At 56.8% G+C, this 19,174-nt stretch overlaps 8 protein-coding genes across 8 annotated transcripts; 4 read left to right on the forward strand and 4 right to left on the reverse strand.

Moving 5' to 3' along the window:
* Window positions 1-38: 38 nt before the first annotated feature.
* Window positions 39-3,300, forward strand: N656DRAFT_799929 (uncharacterized protein; the record flags this gene model as incomplete). The annotated part of the gene is made up of 5 exons (XM_064817939.1): window positions 39-117; window positions 310-455; window positions 519-581; window positions 637-3,042; window positions 3,115-3,300. The coding sequence occupies 5 exons, from the start codon at window positions 39-41 to the stop codon at window positions 3,298-3,300; spliced, it is 2,880 nt and encodes a 959-aa protein (XP_064667980.1).
* Window positions 3,301-3,697: 397 nt separating this feature from the next.
* N656DRAFT_838324 (DUF185-domain-containing protein) lies at window positions 3,698-5,477 on the reverse strand (the record flags this gene model as incomplete). The annotated part of the gene is made up of 3 exons (XM_064818850.1): window positions 5,061-5,477; window positions 4,007-4,980; window positions 3,698-3,907 (listed from the first exon to the last, which is right to left on the reverse strand). The coding sequence occupies exons 1-3, from the start codon at window positions 5,416-5,418 to the stop codon at window positions 3,698-3,700; spliced, it is 1,542 nt and encodes a 513-aa protein (XP_064667981.1). The 5' UTR covers window positions 5,419-5,477.
* Window positions 5,478-5,729: 252 nt separating this feature from the next.
* On the forward strand, window positions 5,730-7,349 carry N656DRAFT_204765 (PALP-domain-containing protein). Its single transcript, XM_064808886.1, has 2 exons — window positions 5,730-5,836; window positions 5,909-7,349. The coding sequence occupies exon 2, from the start codon at window positions 5,968-5,970 to the stop codon at window positions 7,324-7,326; it is 1,359 nt and encodes a 452-aa protein (XP_064667982.1). The 5' UTR covers window positions 5,730-5,836; window positions 5,909-5,967; the 3' UTR covers window positions 7,327-7,349.
* Window positions 7,350-8,032: 683 nt separating this feature from the next.
* Window positions 8,033-9,032, reverse strand: N656DRAFT_770097 (transcription elongation factor; the record flags this gene model as incomplete). The annotated part of the gene is made up of 3 exons (XM_064813751.1): window positions 8,033-8,041; window positions 8,107-8,847; window positions 8,901-9,032. The coding sequence occupies 3 exons, from the start codon at window positions 9,030-9,032 to the stop codon at window positions 8,033-8,035; spliced, it is 882 nt and encodes a 293-aa protein (XP_064667983.1).
* Window positions 9,033-9,467: 435 nt separating this feature from the next.
* Window positions 9,468-11,337, reverse strand: N656DRAFT_735602 (MFS general substrate transporter). The gene is made up of 4 exons (XM_064812715.1): window positions 11,236-11,337; window positions 10,848-11,176; window positions 10,733-10,790; window positions 9,468-10,676 (listed from the first exon to the last, which is right to left on the reverse strand). The coding sequence occupies exons 1-4, from the start codon at window positions 11,293-11,295 to the stop codon at window positions 9,615-9,617; spliced, it is 1,509 nt and encodes a 502-aa protein (XP_064667984.1). The 5' UTR covers window positions 11,296-11,337; the 3' UTR covers window positions 9,468-9,614.
* A 1,379-nt stretch (window positions 11,338-12,716) lies between these two features.
* N656DRAFT_799934 (cytochrome P450) lies at window positions 12,717-14,339 on the forward strand (the record flags this gene model as incomplete). The annotated part of the gene is made up of 1 exon (XM_064817940.1): window positions 12,717-14,339. The coding sequence occupies one exon, from the start codon at window positions 12,717-12,719 to the stop codon at window positions 14,337-14,339; it is 1,623 nt and encodes a 540-aa protein (XP_064667985.1).
* Window positions 14,340-14,920: 581 nt separating this feature from the next.
* On the reverse strand, window positions 14,921-15,837 carry N656DRAFT_770100 (uncharacterized protein; the record flags this gene model as incomplete). Its single annotated transcript, XM_064813752.1, has 2 exons — window positions 14,921-15,611; window positions 15,800-15,837. 2 exons carry the CDS (start codon window positions 15,835-15,837, stop codon window positions 14,921-14,923), a joined length of 729 nt encoding a protein of 242 aa, XP_064667986.1.
* Window positions 15,838-17,006: 1,169 nt separating this feature from the next.
* N656DRAFT_781605 (uncharacterized protein) lies at window positions 17,007-19,172 on the forward strand. The gene is made up of 2 exons (XM_064815616.1): window positions 17,007-18,973; window positions 19,122-19,172. Exon 1 carries the CDS (start codon window positions 17,035-17,037, stop codon window positions 18,877-18,879), a length of 1,845 nt encoding a protein of 614 aa, XP_064667987.1. The 5' UTR covers window positions 17,007-17,034; the 3' UTR covers window positions 18,880-18,973; window positions 19,122-19,172.
* The last annotated feature ends 2 nt before the right edge of the window (window positions 19,173-19,174 follow it).

The following is a 19,174-nucleotide window of genomic DNA, read 5'->3' on the forward strand; positions in this document are numbered from 1 at the left end:
GCCATCGGTTTTATTCACGATCGTCAACACTGCACGCCATGGCTGAAGTCAAGTGGACCGGGCCCCTGGTCCGCAAGACCTTCCTGGACTTTTTTGCAGAGAGGGGCCATTCAATCGGTAAGGCACCGCCACCACGAATTACCCCGCGATCGCGATGCAGCACGCGTCTGGATGCGCGCGTGCGTCATACCGCGGGAAACGATGCAGACGATGCAGACGGAGCAAAGTCTTTGACATTGCCCGTCTGAAGGCCAACATGTCTTTTGCTCCTGTTTATTTGGATTTCGTTAACCATTCTGTCATGTGCAGTGCCATCATCCTCGGTTGTCCCGCACAATGACCCCACCCTCCTCTTCACGAATGCGGGCATGAACCAGTTCAAGCCCATCTTCCTTGGGACAATTGGCAAGACTGAGCCTATGGGCCAGCTGAAGCGTGCGGTCGATACACAAAAGGTGAGCTGCGGGTTTCTCTACGATTCGTCGTGGGATAGTCTGATGCTGACTTCTTTGTGACAGTGCATTCGTGCAGGTGGCAAACACAATGATCTCGACGATGTTGGCAAGGACAGCTACCACCATGTGTGTGACTCTCCCAGACGCCACGAAACTTGGTTGGCTAATCTACCGATGACAGACATTCTTCGAAATGTTGGGTAACTGGTCCTTCGGCGACTACTTCAAAAAGGAGGCGATTCAATGGTCATGGGAACTCTTGACCAAGGTCTACGGTTTGGACCCAAATCGGCTCTACGTTACATACTTTGAGGGCAACCCGGCCATGAACCTCGAGCCGGATCTCGAGGCTAAGCAGCTATGGCTTGAAGTTGGCGTGCCTGAGGACCACATTCTGCCTGGTAACATGAAGGACAATTTCTGGGAGATGGGGGACCAAGGGCCGTGCGGGCCTTGCAGCGAAATTCACTACGACAAGGTTGGCGGACGGAATGCCGCCCATCTTGTGAACCAGGACGACCCCCTGGTGGTTGAGGTGTGGAATAACGTGTTCATGCAGTTTGACCGGCAGAAGGATAAGACCCTCAAGCCTCTACCTGCAAAGCACATCGACACCGGTATGGGATTCGAGCGACTGGTGTCTGCTCTTCAGAATAAGACCTCCAACTACGCAACCGACATATTCACCCCGCTGTTTGAGAGAATCAGGGAGGTCACCGGCACGAGGCCGTACACCGACAAGTACGGCAAAGATGATGTGGACGGAATCGATACCGCCTACCGTGTCGCCGCCGACCACATTCGACTGCTAGCATTCGCTATCGCCGACGGTGCCGCGCCCAACAACATTGGGAGGGGATACGTCGTCAGGCGTGTCCTCCGGAGAGGCGTGCGATATGCCAGGAAATACTTCCAGGCTGAGATTGGTTCCTTCTTCTCCAGTATTCTTCCGGCGCTCGTCGAGCAGATGGGCGAGCAATTTCCGGAGCTCAAGAAGAAGGCAGAAGACATCAAGGAGATTCTCGATGAGGAGGAAGTCGCTTTCGCGGTCACGCTTGACCGCGGTGAGAAGCAGTTCGAGAAGTATGCTTCGCTTGCGATTAAGGGCGGCCAGAACAAACTCTCGGGTGCTGATGTGTGGCGACTCTATGACACCTTTGGTTTCCCCGAGGATCTCACAAAACTAATGGCCGAGGAACGTGGACTTACCATTGACGAGGCTGAGGTTGAGGTTGCCCGGGAGAAGGCGAGGGAGGCCAGCAAGGCGGTCAAGGAGGCCGTCCAGACATTTCCCAAGCTCAACGTGCACCAGATTGCCGAGCTGGAGAGCACAATCAAGATCTCCCGCCCAGATTCGGACCCTAAGTACCAAAAAGGAGACACCAAGGGCAAGGTGCAGCTCGTCTTCACAGGCAGCGAGTTCCGCACTACCAGCAAGGAGCTTCCACCGAAGACTCCTCTTGGGCTACTGCTTGATAGGACCAATTTCTACGCCGAGTCTGGTGGTCAAGTTGCCGACACTGGCCGGATCATTATTGATGGCGTTGCAGAGTTCAAGGTCCTCGACGTGCAAGAGTACGGCGGTTACATCGTGCACAATGGCTATCTGGAGTACGGCGAACTCACCGCAGGCGACGAGGTAATCTGCGAGTATGACGAGTTGCGCCGCCAGCCAATTCGCAACAACCACACTGGCACGCACATTCTCAACCATGCCCTGAGGGAGGTCCTTGGTGATGAGGTTCATCAGAAGGGGTCTCTTGTTGATCAGGACAAGCTGCGCTTCGACTTCAGCCACAAGACTCAGGTCAGCCTTGATGAGATCAAGAAGATTGAAGACATGTCGAACGAAGACATCCGGAGGAATCTCAAGACATATGCCAAGGATGTTGATCTGGATCTGGCCCGGCAGATTGAGGGGGTTCGTGCTGTCTTTGGTGAGACGTACCCCAACCCTGTGCGGGTAGTGTCAATTGGCGTGGATGTCGACGAGCTCTTGAAGAACCCAAAGAACCCTGAATGGCGCAAGGTTAGCGTAGAATTCTGCGGCGGCACTCACGTTGAGGCGACAGGTCTCATTAAGGACCTGGTCATCGTCGAGGAAAGCGGTATTGCGAAAGGCATCCGACGTATCGTCGCGTACACCGGTGATGGTGCCCACCAGGCCCAGCAGGCCGCCAAGTCCTTCAGCGAGAAGCTCGACCACATCCAGGCGCTGGAGTTCGGTCCACACAAGGCTGCCGAGATCAAGGCGGCTGCGGTCGAGCTTGACGCGCTCACCATTTCCGCCCTCACCAAGGAGGAGTTGCGGCAACGGTTCGCCAAGATCCAGAAGGAGGTTGTCGACGAGCAAAAGAAGCGCCAGAAGGCCGAGAGCAAGACTGCACTCGACACCGTCCAGAGTCACTTCCAGAAAGAGGAGAACAAGGACGCCAAATTCTTCGTCGGCCACCTCCCCATCTCGGCCAACGCCAAGGCGATCTCCGACGTCATGACGTACTACAAGTCTAAGGATAAGGAGCGGACTGTTTATGTCTTTGCAGGCAGCAAGGACGATGCGGTGATGCACGGCGTCTATGTCGGCACGGTAAGTTATTCCTATGTCTCCCCTTTTCTTTTGAAATGTAGTTGGGCTGTCGCTGACAATTTGTGCCTGTAGCATCTCTCGTCAAAGGGTATTACCGCTGAGCAGTGGACCGCCGCCGTCACTGAGGTCATTGGCGGCAAGACGGGCGGCAAGGAGCCGAGCCGCCAGGGCGCCGGAGCTGAGCCCGCCAAGCTTGACGAGGCGGTTGCCAAGGCCGAGCAATGGTTGCTGGAGAAGATGAAGGAGCTCAGCATTTGAGTCTTTTGGCATTCATGCGAGAAGGTTATCATGGCGTCGGTTCGTTAATTCTGCGCTCAAGAGCCCTGGTGTCATTCAGGGGTGCGGCGGGCGGAGTATCCCAGGGTTTCAAATGTATTCAAAGTGCCTTTGCTCCGTTCGGGATAGACTGGCAATACGAGTATCAAAACTCGGGGTATCAAGCATTTGCTCTTGAGATGGTTTGTACAAAAATTAGTACAGGGCATGTCTGTGGTCATAGGCTAAGGTGGCAGCTTCTATGTGAGGCATTAATGTGTATATACAGGGTACATGCCCGGTGATCTGTTGGCATGTGAGGATTCGTTTTCGTACAGAGCTGAATTCATGTATGTACATATATACAGGAGCTCTCGAGATACAGTTGGTGGTTTCTCATTCATACAGTAAATAACACACTAGTGTTTTTGTACCACGACAGCAAAGGGTTCTCGCCGCTTCGTGTCTCCGTGTCCTCGAGATAGGCCCACCTCCGCATAAACTCCTTATGGGAGACCACGCGCGTCAGTTTGCCCGTGATGGCCTGGTAGGTTGCCTCTGCGGTTTGAAAGTTGGTGGGGAACATGATGTCGAAATACCCCTGGTGGACCTAATGCCCATCGGAAAACAACCCTCAGTCAGTGAAGTCCACTCATGACTACGGGTCAAGGGACGGGGGACAGTATTAGGCTGCCTATACGGCACTCACCAACGGAGTAGTAACGGGCACCGGCTCTCTCTGGTACCGCGTCTGCACAATGGGCGCGTTGAGGCCCTTGATGGCGCCCGGCAGCGAGTTGAAATCGCTCGTCAGCAGCCGGTGGCCGGGGAAGAAGCGGCCCAGGACGTCAAAGAACTGCATCAGCCGCGTGGGTATGTATTCGGGCTCGCTGAGATTGGGCGCCAGCGGCCTCTGCGCCGCCAGCCACTTGCCCAGCCGGCTCGTCGGGTAGGGGACCTTGTAGCGCCCGCCCGTGGCGGCGTCGCGCACGCGGAGGAAGCGGGCCGCGACGGGGTCCAAGTGGCGCGTGTAAAACTCGTAAAAGTCGCCCGCCTCGTCGATCAGCACCAGCCCCTGGTGCGGCTCCTCGGTCGCCGGGTCGTAGCGGATCACGTCGTGGGCGAAGTTGTCAAAGACCTCAAAAGCCAGGAAGAAGCACGGCGACGGCACCCGGTGACTCCAGTCGAAAATGGACTGGTTGATGATTTCCACTTTGTCGGCGTGGCCCCGCGCGTCGGCCGACTGCTTCAATTCCGAGTTTTGCAAGGTGGCAAGCTGGGTGCTGATCTCGATGATCTTGTACTTTGTGCGGGCGTAGACGTCCGGGTCGACCTCGCGGATGTAATCGAGGATGTTGCGCATGAGGGTGCCGCGGCCGGCGCCCATTTCGTAGATGATCAGGTCATGGTACGGGTAAGTGGTGAGCTTGTAGTTGGCAACGAGATAGCGAGCAATCGCGTCGCCGTAGTAAGGGCGGAAGAGTTCTGTTGGGGTGTACCACAGCTGGCGGGTGTCGCTTGGGGACACGGCGTCCATGGCGTCTTCGAACTCGACATAGCGGCGGGAGAGGAGGGTGTGGAATTCGAGGTCGTCGTATAGCGAGGGAAAATCAAACGGCTCCCCGGGGGAGAAGATGACGACCTGCTTGGAGAAGTAGCCGTAATGTGGGTTGTAGAGGCTGTCTGAAAGGTAGGGACATGTCAGCGGCTGCTTTATCCCACAGTATGGCGCGGCCGTCCCCAGCCCATCAGCACAAACCAACCCTCGATGAAGTCTCGCATGAGCATCTTGACTCGACGCGGCCGCTCTTTTCGGTAGCGGAGGTCCAGGGCCGTCACCATGGGAAACTTCTTGAACTCGTCCGACAGGTCCTGCTGGAACAGGTTGGAGCGCTGTTGCCAATTGCTCTCTTCCAAAGCCGCCCTCGACTGCGGCCCGCCACGGCTTCGGCTGACATAGGAGCGGTGCTGAAAGAGGCGCGACAGGTGTTGCTGTTGGAGTCGTTGGCGGCGCACATGTCGGATGGCCGATGCAAGCGCTGCCAGGTTCCGCCGCGATTGACAGGTCGGATGGTGGCGGAACAGTCGTCGGAACAGCTGCGTAACAGCTGGAGAGTCCATGATCCAGACGGTAATTTGCCGTCTGGCAGCGAGGGCCGCGATGGGCTCAGGGTAGTGGCTCTGAGCTTGCAGCTGGGAGCTACAGAAACATCATGCGCCAGTATCAATGGACCTCATTTGAACTGCCCGCCATGTCCAGCAGAGGACGACATTTTTGCAGGCGGCCCGAGCTCCCTATTCTCCTTATTACCTTGGGCGGTTAGTGTGTCTGTAACGTACTGTAATTTCGGTAATCTATCCGTACATTACACGGAAGCACGCGACCACTAGCGCTTCATCCTGAGGGGCTCAAGGTTCCACTTCACCGTTGACAAGGGCTCGTTCTCGAACCAGTCGGGCCAGTGTGTGAAGCTTAGATCATGGTTATCAAAATGCTCTCCGTCATGACATCAAATCATCAATAAACAGTATTTGAAGAGTAAGTAAAAAAGACAAATGGTGAATGGTGAATATCTTGGATTCTCAATCTTAAGCCTTATATTATTTTCAGACAATCAAATCATATGCACTTCTTTGTTTTCTTAGACCCAAAAATATGAGACCTGCAGCATGTCGCTAAGCGACCACCCCCGAGTCTACGGCACCGCCGCTCTGACGGTGGCCTTCATCGCCGGCATCTTTGTGACGCTGGGCTTCAAGGATCTCTACCCAGACCTGGAAGCACGCTATCAACAAGGGAAAAAGCGATATGGCAGAACCGGAAACGCATCCGCCCGGCGGACAAGCATGCTCTTCGGCCCCGTCAGCCTCGAAGACCGCGAGGAATCTTCACTGACCAGCGTCAACCGAGCCGAGGGCATCGTCGACGGCGTCGAAGGCACCATCGGCAACACGCCGCTCATCAAGATCCGCAGCCTCTCCGAGGCGACAGGCTGCACCATCCTCGCCAAGGCCGAGTATCTGAACGGCGCAGGCGGCAGCCCCAAGGACCGGGTCGCCCTCAACATGATCCAAGAGGCCGAAGAGCAAGGCCTGCTCTCTCCGGGGCGGGGTGACACAATCTACGAAGGCACCGTCGGCAGCACGGGCATTTCGCTGGCCGTGCTGGCCCGCGCGCGGGGGTACAAGGCGCACATCTGCATGCCTGACGACATGGCGATCGAGAAGTCGGACCTGCTGCACCACCTGGGCGCGACTGTGGAGCGGGTGCCCGTGGCGCCCATTACGGACCCGGGCCACTTCGTCAACCTAGCGCGGCAGCGGGCGCGCGAGCACACTGCCAGCGCCGACACGCCCAGCCGGGGCTTCTTCGCGGACCAGTTCGAGAACGCGGCCAACTACGCGGCGCACATGAAGACGACGGGGCCCGAGATCTACGCGCAGACGGGCGGCGGGCGGCTTGACGCCTTCGTCGCGGGCGCGGGGACGGGCGGCACCATCGCGGGCGTCGCAAAGTACCTGAAGGAAGAGCGCGGGTTGGGGTCGTCGTTGCGCGTGGTGCTGGCCGACCCGCAGGGCAGCGGGCTGTACAACAAGGTGCGCCACGGCGTCATGTACTCGCCCACGGAGCGTGAGGGCACGCGCCGCCGGCGGCAGGTCGACACCATGGTCGAGGGCATCGGCATCAACCGTATCACGCAAAATTTCGAGGCCGGGCGCGGGCTGATTGACGACGCCGTACGCGTCACCGACGAGCAGGCGTGTCGGATGGCCAGGTGGCTGGTCGAGCACGACGGCTTGTTCGTGGGGAGCAGCAGCGCCGTCAACTGTGTTGCGGCCGTGGTGACGGCGCTAAAGATGCCCAAGGGGAGTCGTGTCGTGACCATCCTGTGTGACTCCGGGGCCCGGCATCTGAGCAAGTTCTGGAAACACATTGCGGAAATGGGGCTGGAGGATGAGACACAAGAACAGGATGATGATTTGTTTACAGTGTTAGGCATAGAGAAAAGGACAGAGGTTGCGAGCTGACTGCCGCTGCTTCTGGACCAACATTTACCGAGCTCGATTGGAAGATTAGACGGATACCCCCAACCAGCCATGTAGTGTACAGCCCGTTACAGCCCGTTTGGAAGCTCCTGAAGTGCTATGAGCCTGTAATGCTGCCTCTCCGAGGTTCTCCGGAATTCCCTCTTGATACCACCCCCCGACGAAGAAGGCTCTGGCTCGCAGTGTGTATGGTACAAATTTCTCTGTCTCCATTTGCTCTAGTCTAGGGGCATATTACCCCGTCCCCCAGGCAGAGATCATCGACATTGTATCGCTGCTCGGGTATCATGCAAAGGGCCCAAAAAGGCGTATCCCTGAACTCCACATAACCCAATCCGTTCCCAGTCAAATCGAAAAACAGATGCAAATGGAAAACGCGAAACCATGAAGAGAAAGAAGGGGAAAATAGGGTCCAGTCATTAGGCAATCATACCCTACGTAGATATGCCGCTATGACGACCCCAATGATGACGGCCGTGACGACGGACATGGCTCCTTTGGAGGCGGCAGTGGCCCTTTGCCGAAGCACGCCTAAGGTTGACCTGTCCTGTCTCGTAATGCTAGCCTTACACGACCTCCCTTACAATGTGGCTGAAAGCCGCCGTGCCTTGCGCCTCGAAGAGCAACCTTAAAACGGAGAAAACGGACGAGGGACCAGCAAGCAAATGCAAAGCAGTTGTGGCGGCGTCTAGGAAAACTAACCACGGAATTAGCACTGAAGCTGGCCAGAAGCTGCCACTGTGTCAGTTGTAGGATACTCACCTTCCAGCGGTTGCCGCAGACCGTGCATTCACAAAAGGTAGTCATGGGCTCATCGGCCGAACGAGTCTGCGCCTGACTGTACGAAACCTTCCTCTGGCCGCACTTGCTACATTTGAGCTGGTCACTAATGGACTTTTCAGCCTGGGGCACCTGGGCCTTCTTCATATTCTCCTTTTCCAGCTCCCTGTCGCGGGCTCGCTGGGCGTCGGACGCCAGCTCCTCGCTCGTCATGACGACGAATTTCTCGGCGGCGATTTCGCCAGAAAGAACGCGGCGGCCCAGCTCGGGGTTGTCCTTGCGTTTCAAGCTGGTCATAAGTCCGCGGATCTTGTTGCCGTAGGCCGGCGTGTCCTTGTAGACCTTGAAGGCAGCTGCCTCCACCTCCATGGCACGCTGCAGCACCTCCTCGATGGATTGGGTGGATCGGTACGCTAGACCATTGTAGAGGACGCCGATACTACCGTCACGCGCTCTGTTGCCGGTCCGTGAGATGTCGACCTTGTCCGTCTTGAAGTGCCTCTTCTCCGGGTCGCCCTCATACGGCTTGCTGAAGGAGGATGAGGGCGGTGCTGGCGAGTCCTTGGGGGTGGGTGATTTGCTCTGCTCGAGCTTGCGCCGCTTCGCGTCCTTTGCAGCATCCACATTCTTCCGCCACTTGGAGACAATCTCGGTAGCTAAGCGCGCAATGTCCTTGTTGGCATTCGAGCGAAGTTTCCCGACGACCACGCCAGCCTTGGTGGACTGCAGGCCGTCTGTAAGCAACCAGGACCTCGCTCCGATAGCACCGCACTTACACGAAGCTGTTCCTCGGTCGGGGCTTGCTCCTTTTTAAGCTCCTCGAGCAAGTTGATGACGTTGGACGCGGGTTCGGCGACAACGGCCTTGCTCAGAACTTGGATGCGCTTGCTCAGCTCCTTGTCGTCCATATTGAAATTGGGGGCTCCGATGTAGTTCCGGTCAGTCGGTCGCTAGCAAGTTCACTCGTTCAGTTCAGTTGATCGAGTGCTCGAAGAAAGAGGTGCCCGAGGCGGAGGTGCGCAGCGAGGAGTCGTCCGGCCAGTCGGTCTACGCAAGCAATATTCGTCGGGCAAAATATGTGCTCACGTCTATGTCTTTGAGTCGAGACGGGATACGGCAAATGGTGACCAGGGAAGAAAGAGAGAAAGTTGAATCAAAGAAGTTCAAGAATCGACAGCTGCGCAACGACGAATCCCAGGTAAGGTAGGTACGTATTGTGGTGTACGGATATGGACTGACCTATCGCTCGCCCCACCTTCCTGGAATGGCCCATGCCTAGAAAGCTCATCCGACATTTATCCTGTGATTAGCCAAGGTTTCACCGGTATGGTCCCTGATTCCCATGATTCGTGTCTGAACCTAGAAGGAACATCGACATAGGATATCTCTCAAGTATGCTGGGACACTATATCAGGTAGGCAAGCGAAAATGTTATTTGATTCTCTACTACCTAAACAGAAAGAGAGAAGTGGAATCCAAACGCCCTTGACTTAGTTATCTACCGGTACCTCCCTCTTCTCCTCAACGTCGACCTTCACCGACTTCCACTCCATGAAACACGATATAAATACAGCCAAGGCCCCCAGCGGGATTGTCGTGGTGAACACAGCCATCAGCGCCGAGTTGTAAATCTGCAGCAGCTTTGGGAGTTGGCTGGGGGGCACGAGGTGGTGGAAAGAAGCCGCGCCGCTGTCGATGAGTTTCTTGATGTCGATGTCTGGCAGTGCACGGGATGCTGTGGCTTGGAGCAGCTGGTTCTGGAATACGCTGTTCCCGACCGAGAGAAACACGGCGGCGCCTAGCGATTGCGCCGCAACCACAGCGGCCGTGCCGATAGCCAGCTCGTCCTGGGTCAGCACCGTCTGCACCGCCGTGAAGCCTTGCTGGATCGAGATGCCGAAGCCCGCGCTCGTCAGCACCTGGTAGCCCACCCACTCGGCCGTCGTGGCGTCGACACGCAACGTCGTCATCATTCCCAGCCCAACGGTGCCAATGGCCGCTCCAAGAATGGCTGGCGGCGTCACGTAGCCCACCTTGGAGACGAAGATGCCGGCAATCAGCGTGAAGACGGCATTGACCAAGAAGAAGGGTATCATGTAGACGCCCGACTGCAACGCGCTCACATCGCGAATCGCCTGAAACCAGACGGGAAGGAAGAAGGTGAAGTTGATGAGCGCCCCGTAGATCGTCAGCGAGTGTGCGCACGAGGCCGCTACCGTGCGCTGCGTGATGATGCGGGGCGGCATCAACGCCTCCTCGCCCTTCCACCATTGCCATACGATGAATATAACCGACACGACACCGCAGCCTGACAGGAGCCCGATGACTTGGGCGCTGGACCACAGCACGCCTTGCGTCGTCATTTCGAACGCCAGGAACATCATGATGCACGCCCCGAGAAGGAGAATATTGCCAATGATGTCGAGGTCCATGACGCGCTCCATGAAGCCTCGGCGCTCGCATTTCTTCTTTTTGGGGTTGAAGAAGAGCATCATGGCTGCCACTGCTAACCCTCCGATCGGAAGGTTGATGTAAAAGCACCATCGCCATGTCTTTGCTGCCATTAGCCGAGATCCCACAGACTGAGCAGCTGTAACGGGTTACCTACCGCAAGATCCGTGAAAACACCGCCCAGGATAGGACCAGTTGTCGCTCCGACGCCGAACCTGGAACGAGTTAGCAAAACGCAAGCCGATCCGAGAAACGGGAAGGGGGGTCCTCACATGAGACCGACCACGGCCATAAAGATGGGCCGCAACCGGAGCGGAACAGCGGCTGCTACCACGACAAAGCTGCCCGTCGTGATGCCCGCACAGCCAAAGCCCGCAATGGCACGCCCGACAATCAAGGTCGTTGAGTCTGGCGCAACTCCGCAAAGCAGCGAGCCGAGTTCGAACAAGAACATGGCTACGAGATACGCCTTCTTGACGGAAAAGATCATGAAGATCTTGCCAAACAGCGGCTGAAAGGCGCACGCCGTAAGCATATATGCCGATCCATACCACCCAATGTCGGGGGTTGACTGGAATTGGTGCGTGATGTAGGGAATGGCCTTTGGAACTCGTCTGTCAGCAGCTCAATGCAAGAAAACTGTTGGGGATCTGGACTCACGGTCGATATGATTGTCCTGTCGATGGAAATCAGGAACACGGCAAGCATCAAGCCAATCATCAGACAGACAAGGCGAAACCCCTTGATGAACCTTGTCTCGTCATCCGAAACCGACTCCCTCTCGGGCCCCGGCTCCGGTGATGTCGCCGGCTCTTGCAGCCGGTCTGCTGCCGCCGAAGGTTCGCTCGGCGGCGTTTGCGCGGTTGAGAAGTTGCAGCTTTCAACCGGAGAATCTCGCAGCTTTCTCTCGCCCACGCCCCAAGGAAAATGCCAGGAACCTGGCATCTTCTCCTGGCCGAGCTGCTCTGCGTATCTGCTTTCCCTGTCGGCCATCCTAGCTACTGTCGCCGTAGGTGTATGTACCAGGGAAAAAGAAGTTGAAAAGAGGTGGAAACGTCCTGCGGAATGGTGTTCCCGCAGGAGACCAGAGGTTAACCGAGTTCACCTGGCATTTTGAGTCTGTCCGTTCCACGGATAAGGGCCAGACAACTCCAGAGCAACACCATCCCCTCGCAACCAGACATTGTTTACAAAGTCGAGACAGTGGCGGCGCCAGCGGAGGGGAACGAGCTACACTTGACCACCCAACACCCGTCACCGAGCGTCGCTCTCGCTTTGCCCGGGCTAGCTAACAACAAAAATGTTGGGCCAAGGTTCAGGTAGGTAAATTCAGGGCTAAAGAGCTTGGATACATCTAGCCCCAAAATGTTGGTCCTTTTTTTTGTGTTGTGTTGGCGCTATGCGAACGGACGAGCCTCGGTGCACAGAGCGCTCTACCGCAGTCAACCCCCCTTTTCCCTCTTAGTCTGGTGGTGGGTCTGCGACCAGGCCCATCGACCGTTGTCTACCTGACCCGAACACCTCAGTTCCAAGGGCGAGATACCGTTTCGTCATACTGCGCTGCAGCTCATAAAGGCCCGAAGCACAGGGAATAATATCCAATGGGCTAATCGTGGCATTTCTCTCCGCTTACACTTGGTCTCTCTTCTTTCCATGTCCTAACTGTCTACGAATTGGGCTTTTGAATCCTAACGTACTACTTGTCCTGATCACGGATTCCGATTAACTAACTTCTAGTGATGGGTTGATGTCTGCAGCCGGCTGCAGCACTAAATCGGCCACACTTCGACTATTATCGGGCCGCACAATGATCGGGCCTTGGTACGCAGCGCGCACGGCCAGACACTAGGGAAGCCAGAGATGGCCGACTACCGCAGGGGAAACGCTGGTCTTGTCAGTCTGCTGCTTCACAAAAGGGTCCTACGGCCACAAGGGCTGTTGATCTACATCATGGTCGGACGGCCATGTGACCAAAACCCGGCCGTGCTTTACCCAGCGATCTAGCAAGGCACCTAACTATATAGAATTTGACTATATAGAATTTGTTGTCCCTGAAGACAGCAGTTTCCCCCGTACAACCATCGTGGCTTCTCTCTCACAGAGTCTCGCCGGCCCAGCAGGCGCGCGATAACGTTCCAGAGATGACCTCCAAGATCCGTCTCGTCCCTCTCCTCGCGGTAGCAACAGCCGCTGCCTTTGGCTATGCGAAGATCACGGACGAACCTACAACACGAATCCTTGCGGTAGCCTTGACCACCACCGTCTTTCTCTACTCGGTGGTCTGGTTGAGCTGGCTACACCCCTTCTACTTCTCAGAGCTACGACACGTACCCACCGTCCCTGGCTTCCCCCTCTGGGGTCATTTCTTCTCCATCATTACCGAGGAGTGCGGCGTGCCTCAGAGGCAGTGGCACAAGGACCATGGCCCCATCATTCGCTATTTCTTCCCCTTTGGCTCGGAAAGGCTCTCGATAGCCGACGACGAGGGCCTCAAGCAAATGACGCTCAAGAATCCCTACAACTACCCCAAGCCCTTGCGCGCCAAGCTGTGGATGGTCCGCATTCTCGGCGAAGGAATCCTTCTGGCCGAGGGCCAAGACCACGCCAACCAGCGGAAGCCCCTCTCAGCGGCATTCTCCATATCGGCCATCCGGTCTCTCATGCCCATCTTCTGGGAAAGGTCCCTCACCATGGCCAAGCTGTGGGGGCAGGAGATGGAGCGAGCCAACGAGACGACCCGGTCGTTTGAGATCCTGGAATGGCTCAACCGGTGCACACTGGACATCATCGGCAAGGCCGGCTTCGGTTACGACATCCATTCGCTTGAGGATCCTGAAGTGCCCATCCGCCAGGCGTACCGTCTGGTGTTCAACTTTGACCTGGTCTCGCGGGTGCTCCACGGCATCCAGGCCTTCTTCCCGCAATCCCAGCATATCCCAGCCCAGATGAACCGCGACATCAACAAGTCCCGGAACATCATCCTCCAGAAGGCGACCGAGATCCTCACCGAGAAGCTTGACGACGCTGAAAACAACGCGCGGACCAAGGACATCTTGGGACTCATCGCCAAGGAGAACAAGAAGCTCCGGGAGGCGGGCGAGCCCGGCCTGAGCTTCAAGACGATGCGCGACCAGGTCATGACGTTCCTCGGCGCGGGCCACGACACCACAGCGACGGGTGTGGCCTGGACGATCCACCTACTCACAACACACCGGGACGTGCAGAAGCGGCTGCGCGACGAGATCCGCGAGTACATGCCCTTCCTCTTCGACCCGGCCCGGCGCTACAACGAGGCCGAGCTTGCGACAGCCGACCCGGACCATTTGCCCTATCTGGACAAGGTGTGCCGCGAGTCGCTGCGCTTTATCCCGCCTATCCCCATGACGGTGCGCGAGTCGGTCGAGGAGGACCGGCTGGGCCCTTACAAGATCCCTGCAGGCACCGTCGTCTACATCCTGGCAAACACCATCAACCGGCTTCCCTCGTACTGGGGCGACACGGCCGACGAGTTTGATCCGGACCGCTGGGACAATCTCCCGTCGACCGCCGTCTCCAACGCCTTCATGACCTTTTTGCAGGGCCCGCGGGGATGCCTCGGCCGCAAGTTCGCCGAGACCGAGATGAAGATTATTCTTTGCTCTCTGCTCAGCATGTACGACTTCCGCCGCGACCACGACAGCCCCGACCCGGAGAAGTGGAAGATGTGGCGGCTTGTGCTGCGGCCAAAGGACGGCGTAACGGTCAAGGCGACGAAGTTGTTGTAAGGGGATGTTTTTTGGCTTCTTTCCTCTGTGTTCTTGCTTCTTGGTTTGTAAGGATTCTGCAGAGCTCTTTTGGGTGGGGGGAAAGGGGTGGTGGGAGGGGATGGGATTGTCGGTTTTATTAGCTGATTTCCATCTCGAGAAAGTAGTAATTGAAGGAATGTAGATTTTCCAAATCACCAAGCCAGGCCTTCCCTTCGCAGAGGTGCCATAGCCCCAATAGGTAACCTATCCATTTCGATGACTAGGGGTGTGAATGCACATAAGTATCCTCGCTTTTCTGCTTTCGTACTACCATGGCTTGTGTGAGTACTCGGTGAAATTCCAGAGAAGACTGACCTAGCTGCTAACAAAGGATTTGCCTATCGGGTGCAGCGGGTTTGTTTCGCCAATCAGGAGATTCAGGGGCCAACACCACGATTGTAAACAAACTTCCGAATTGGGACATCATCAAATATTCTATCGTCTATCGCTTTCTACACCAAAAAACTCTGCTGGAAACCTCTATTTACAGGAGCGAAACACAACTCTTCATCTCGCCACAACGCACACTCATTCCCTTTTCTGTTGCCTACAAAATGTTCTCACCCATGACGCTCCAGGCCACCTAAACCGGCCTGATTGGCAATGCGCACAATTTCCTGAGCATCGGGCACCCTCCCCGGCACCATTTCTTTGATCCTCAGGTTCTTCTTTCTCTTCTCCTCGCATGTCTTTCCCTCCTCCTCGCCGTTCGCTTTATCCTTATCCTTATCGTCAATCTTACCGCCGGAATCGTGACTGTCGACGTGGACGGGGTTGCACACGCCCTGGCCGATGCACTCAGTGTGATTGACCGATGTGGTGTTGGAGTTGTAAATCGTGGTATTGTAGCTAACCCTGTCGCCGTTGTCGTTGTTGCCACCGTAGCCGATGTCATTGTTGGTCGTGATGCCGCCTGCTTGGCGCATCCGCTCGACGTGCTCGGCGATGATGTCCAGCAGCCGCTCGATGTCGTCCAGAATCCCCTCATCCTCGAGGTACCCGCGGGGACGGACCAAGTCTATGCTTATGCTGGTGCTGCTGGCGGCTGGCGTGGCGAGCGCGGTGACAGGGGATGATGTGGTTCTTTCTGCTCCCGGCGCTGGCGCTGGCATACTGAAGGCTTTGCCGGTGAGCATCGTCATCATGGCAGCGGTAAGAGCCAACAAGGTAGGAATTTTTGTCATTGTTTGCTCTGCTTGGCCGAGTGAGTTGAGGGCGTGGCAGGGGAGGATCCTGTGCCTGAGGTTCAGGCTGTTGAGAGCAAGGAGAAGGCCAGTTAACGAGTCTGCTACGCGATCTCTGGTTAGCAAAGTAGTACCCTCCTCTGAGCTCCCCCCTGCTCAGCAGCATCTTCCAGATTGAGGGCGTAGAGATCCTGACGAATGACGAGTCTCTGGTGATGGACTCGGTTGGGCAAGGCGGTCATGAAGCGCACTTACTTCTCCACAGTTATGCCCGCCGAGTCAATCTCTATCATCTTCTCTTCTTCTTTTGCCTCTCCGTTCTGATTCTTTTACTTTTGATATTTACGCTGTTATTGTTGTTGGCATTGCCTGTAATCGTGCAGAGTCAGAGGGTATCAATACTGCAGTCCTTCGAGTGAGATAAAGCTTCTCGAACGTCTTGTCATAGAAGCAGCTACCTGCTTGCTGCAAACATCACTACTTCAGGAAGGAGCGTAGAAGAGGATTTTGATAAGATCATCAGAAGCAACTCGGAAGTGAAGCAGGAAGCCACCACCTACTATTCATGTCGCTTTCGATGCATCGAGGGTTCCCTGCCTTTTTTAATGGACAACAGCCATTCCTCCCGATCACTCTCACTTGCATATCCAAACCTGATGGAGCACCGTGTCACGGCGCGGTGACGACGACAGTGGGCAGAACCAGATCCGCTGCTCCTGGACGTATACAATGTCCCTTCGGACATCTTTCCCCGGGACTAGCAACCAGGAAACACATTTCGAGTGACGCACCATTGGCGAGTCTCAAAATGGCAGCGCGTCAGGTCTTCTGACAAGAGCCTGGTTGTGTCTAGTGAGTCCTCAGACCTTGTATTCGCCGGCTTTGGTGTTGTTTTGTTGGTAAACATGACTCTCGCACTCCTTGATAACTCTTCCAAAGCTAGAATGATTTCACTTCACTGGCAAGGTTGACCACGGACGTTCTCACAGACACACTGAAACCCCTGGGCTAGTTCATAGTAGTTGTGAGCGGACTGCTCCTAGAGGCCGGCGGTGGCAAGCGCTAAGACGCTACTTATCGTACCAAAACGGCCAGTATAGGTCACCGCACCACTTATTATCTCATAGCAACAAACAAACCCTAGCCCCTTAGGACTCGAATCTCAGCAGGATGGGTATTTATGGTGAGCCGATGCTCCCAGAGCCCTCTGGCAGACATCAACTCTTCACCGACTGTGTTCGAGGAACGACTTTGTTTCACGGCGAGTCATACACTCTCACTAAACCAAGTCCTTTCGTCCACTCTCACCATGCATCCTACAACAATCTTCCTCTTCATCCAGGCGAGCCTGCTGTCGCTTGGTTCCTGCCAGGAGTATGAAGAGCCGGCATCAACCACTATCATAGTGACCAGAACGATCATGTATGTCCCTAACCACCCACCCACTCTATCCCGGCAAGGTCTAACAGCTCCCAAGAAAAACCGGCACTATGACTCCCCGCCTCTCCTTCCCCTTTATTCCTCCCATGTTGCCCCCAGTCCCGGATACCACCCCGGTGGCCACCACCGAGCCAACAACCACTGAGCCAGTCCGTCTCATTGCCCGACAGGGCGCCGACTGGGAAGCGCTCCGCGACAAGGGTATCTCCATTGCCCGCGAGGCCAAGGCGAGCGGGGCAAAGTCACGCGACGAGGGCCGCGCTCGCGGCAGCAGCGCAGCCACCAGCGGCCGCAGCAGCGCCAGCCCGAGCTCAGCACCGGCCTCGACCCAAACCCCGGCGCCTAGCTCTGCTCCCCCGCCAAGCCAAGGAGGGGAGGAGGAGGACCTGGCCGACTGGGAAAAGGCACGCAACAAGGCCATGGAGGTTGCAGGCGGGTTCAAGGCCGGCAAAGGCAAAGAGGGCAAAGGCGGCGGCGGGTTCTTTGGCGGGTTCGGCGGCAAGGGCAAGAAGAAGAAGGGCGGCCCCAACAACAACGACAGCGATCAAGACTTCGTCCAAGTCCCGGTCTCGCCGGTCGACGTGCAACAGGAGCGCAGCAGCACCAGCCCCAGCGCCCCGGCAGACTCTGGCGCCGTCAGCACCGGCACCGCCCAGACCCCGTCCGAAACGCAACCCCAAGAGTCCATGATCACCCCACCCCCGCGCCTCAGCCCCCGGCAGTGGGCCGGTGGCGCCGGGTTTCCCGGTTTGAGCAGCCAGCTGCAGGAGTGGAGCCAAAAGGCCGCCGAGTCGTCGTCCAAGGCTGCCTCGGAGTCTTCCAAGTCTGCGGCCGAGGCTGCGTCGTCTTCTTCCCAGTCTCCGGGAGCGGCGCCTAGTGGTGCTCCGGGAGCTGGAGGAGCTGGAGCTGGAGCTGGAGCACCTGCCGGCGGCGGCGTGGTAAGACCCGGCGCTGGTGGCTCACCGGTAGCACCCGGAGGTGGTGGAGCGGCACCAGGTGGCGGCGCGGGCGGCGGAATACCAGGACTGGGTGGATCCGGGGAAGAAGAAGATGAGAAGCCGTCCTTCCTCGGCGGCGGTGGCGGCTTCGGTGGCGGCAAGGGCAATGGATTTGGCGGTGGTGGTTTTGGTAAGGGTAATGGATTTGGCGGCGGCAAGTTCGGTGGTGGCAGCGGATTCGGTGGTGGGAACGGATTCGGCGGCCCGGGCCCCCAGAACCGTTTCGGTGGTGGAAGCAGCTTTGGCGGAGGCAACGGGGGCTTCGGTGGAGGAAATGGCGGATTCGGCGGCGGTGGTAACGGCTTCGGGGGTGGCGGCAACGGCTTTGGGGGTGGTGGCTTTGGCGGCTTCGGCGGTGATCGGCGTGTCAAGGCCCGAGATGTCGACGGAATTCCAGACCTGATCAACTCTCTGGTCCGGACATTGGAGACGGTCATCGCGACTGTTGTGGTCAGTTCCCCGGCAGAGGTGGTGGTCTCGGTTGCGACTCCGCCTCCCAGCGGTGGTGGTAGCGGTGGTGGTGGTGGCGGCGGCGGCAGCGGCGGGGGTAGTGGTGGTGGTGGTGGTGGTGGCAGTGGGGATGGTGGCAGTGATGGTGGCAGCAGCAGTGATGATGACGAGGCTTGGAGACAGGACTACTCGAAGGCCATCAGCGTGGCTCGGTCTTACAGGTCCCAGTACTCGGGTGCTGGCAGGACTCGCGGCGCTGCAGCTGCGGTAACGACAGCTCCGGTCCAGCCTACCCAGCCCGTCCAGCCCGTCCAGCCCACCAAGACCTTCAAGCCCGCCCAGATCACGCCCAGCGCAGCGGCTAGCCGGAATGGCGAGGCCCTGAAGAAGGTCGAGGTCATGGCGGCGGCCCTTGCTGCCGTGGCTGTTGCTTTTGGGATGTTTTGATTCTTGGTCTTAGTCTCTCTTTTCTGCCTCTGGTTTTTGAGATTCTTCGGTTTCCTTTGTCTGAAAAGTAGATCTTAATATTGGACAAGCAGCACTAGGTTGTCGAGTCAGACAGATCAAGAATAATAATTGAGATTGACACTTCAAAAGTACATGGTATAAACAGGACGCGAAATGCCTTCTAACTCTTTTCTATGCAGTCGCCATGGCACGGAGTATGGAATTTTGGAGTGGTGACATACCACGAGTCTTTTTGTACAGAGTATTGGTACATAGCGGGGCCTGCCCACGGCAG

The sequence above is a fragment of the Canariomyces notabilis genome (assembly GCF_033297395.1).
Source record: "Canariomyces notabilis strain CBS 508.74 unplaced genomic scaffold N656scaffold_19, whole genome shotgun sequence".
NCBI classification, from domain to species: Eukaryota; Fungi; Ascomycota; class Sordariomycetes; order Sordariales; family Chaetomiaceae; genus Canariomyces; species Canariomyces notabilis.

Coding starts and splice junctions, on each gene's coding strand:
- N656DRAFT_735602 (XM_064812715.1), bottom strand. CDS start 11,295: ATGATTGGCTTGATGCTTGCCGTGTTCCTGATTTCCATCGACAGGACA. Junction 11,177..11,235: donor ACAGGACAATCATATCGACC/GTGAGTCCAGAT, acceptor CGAGTTCCAAAG/GCCATTCCCTACATCACGCA. Junction 10,791..10,847: donor ATGGCCGTGGTCGGTCTCAT/GTGAGGACCCCC, acceptor AACTCGTTCCAG/GTTCGGCGTCGGAGCGACAA.
- N656DRAFT_204765 (XM_064808886.1), top strand. CDS start 5,968: ATGTCGCTAAGCGACCACCCCCGAGTCTACGGCACCGCCGCTCTGACG.
- N656DRAFT_781605 (XM_064815616.1), top strand. CDS start 17,035: ATGACTCCCCGCCTCTCCTTCCCCTTTATTCCTCCCATGTTGCCCCCA.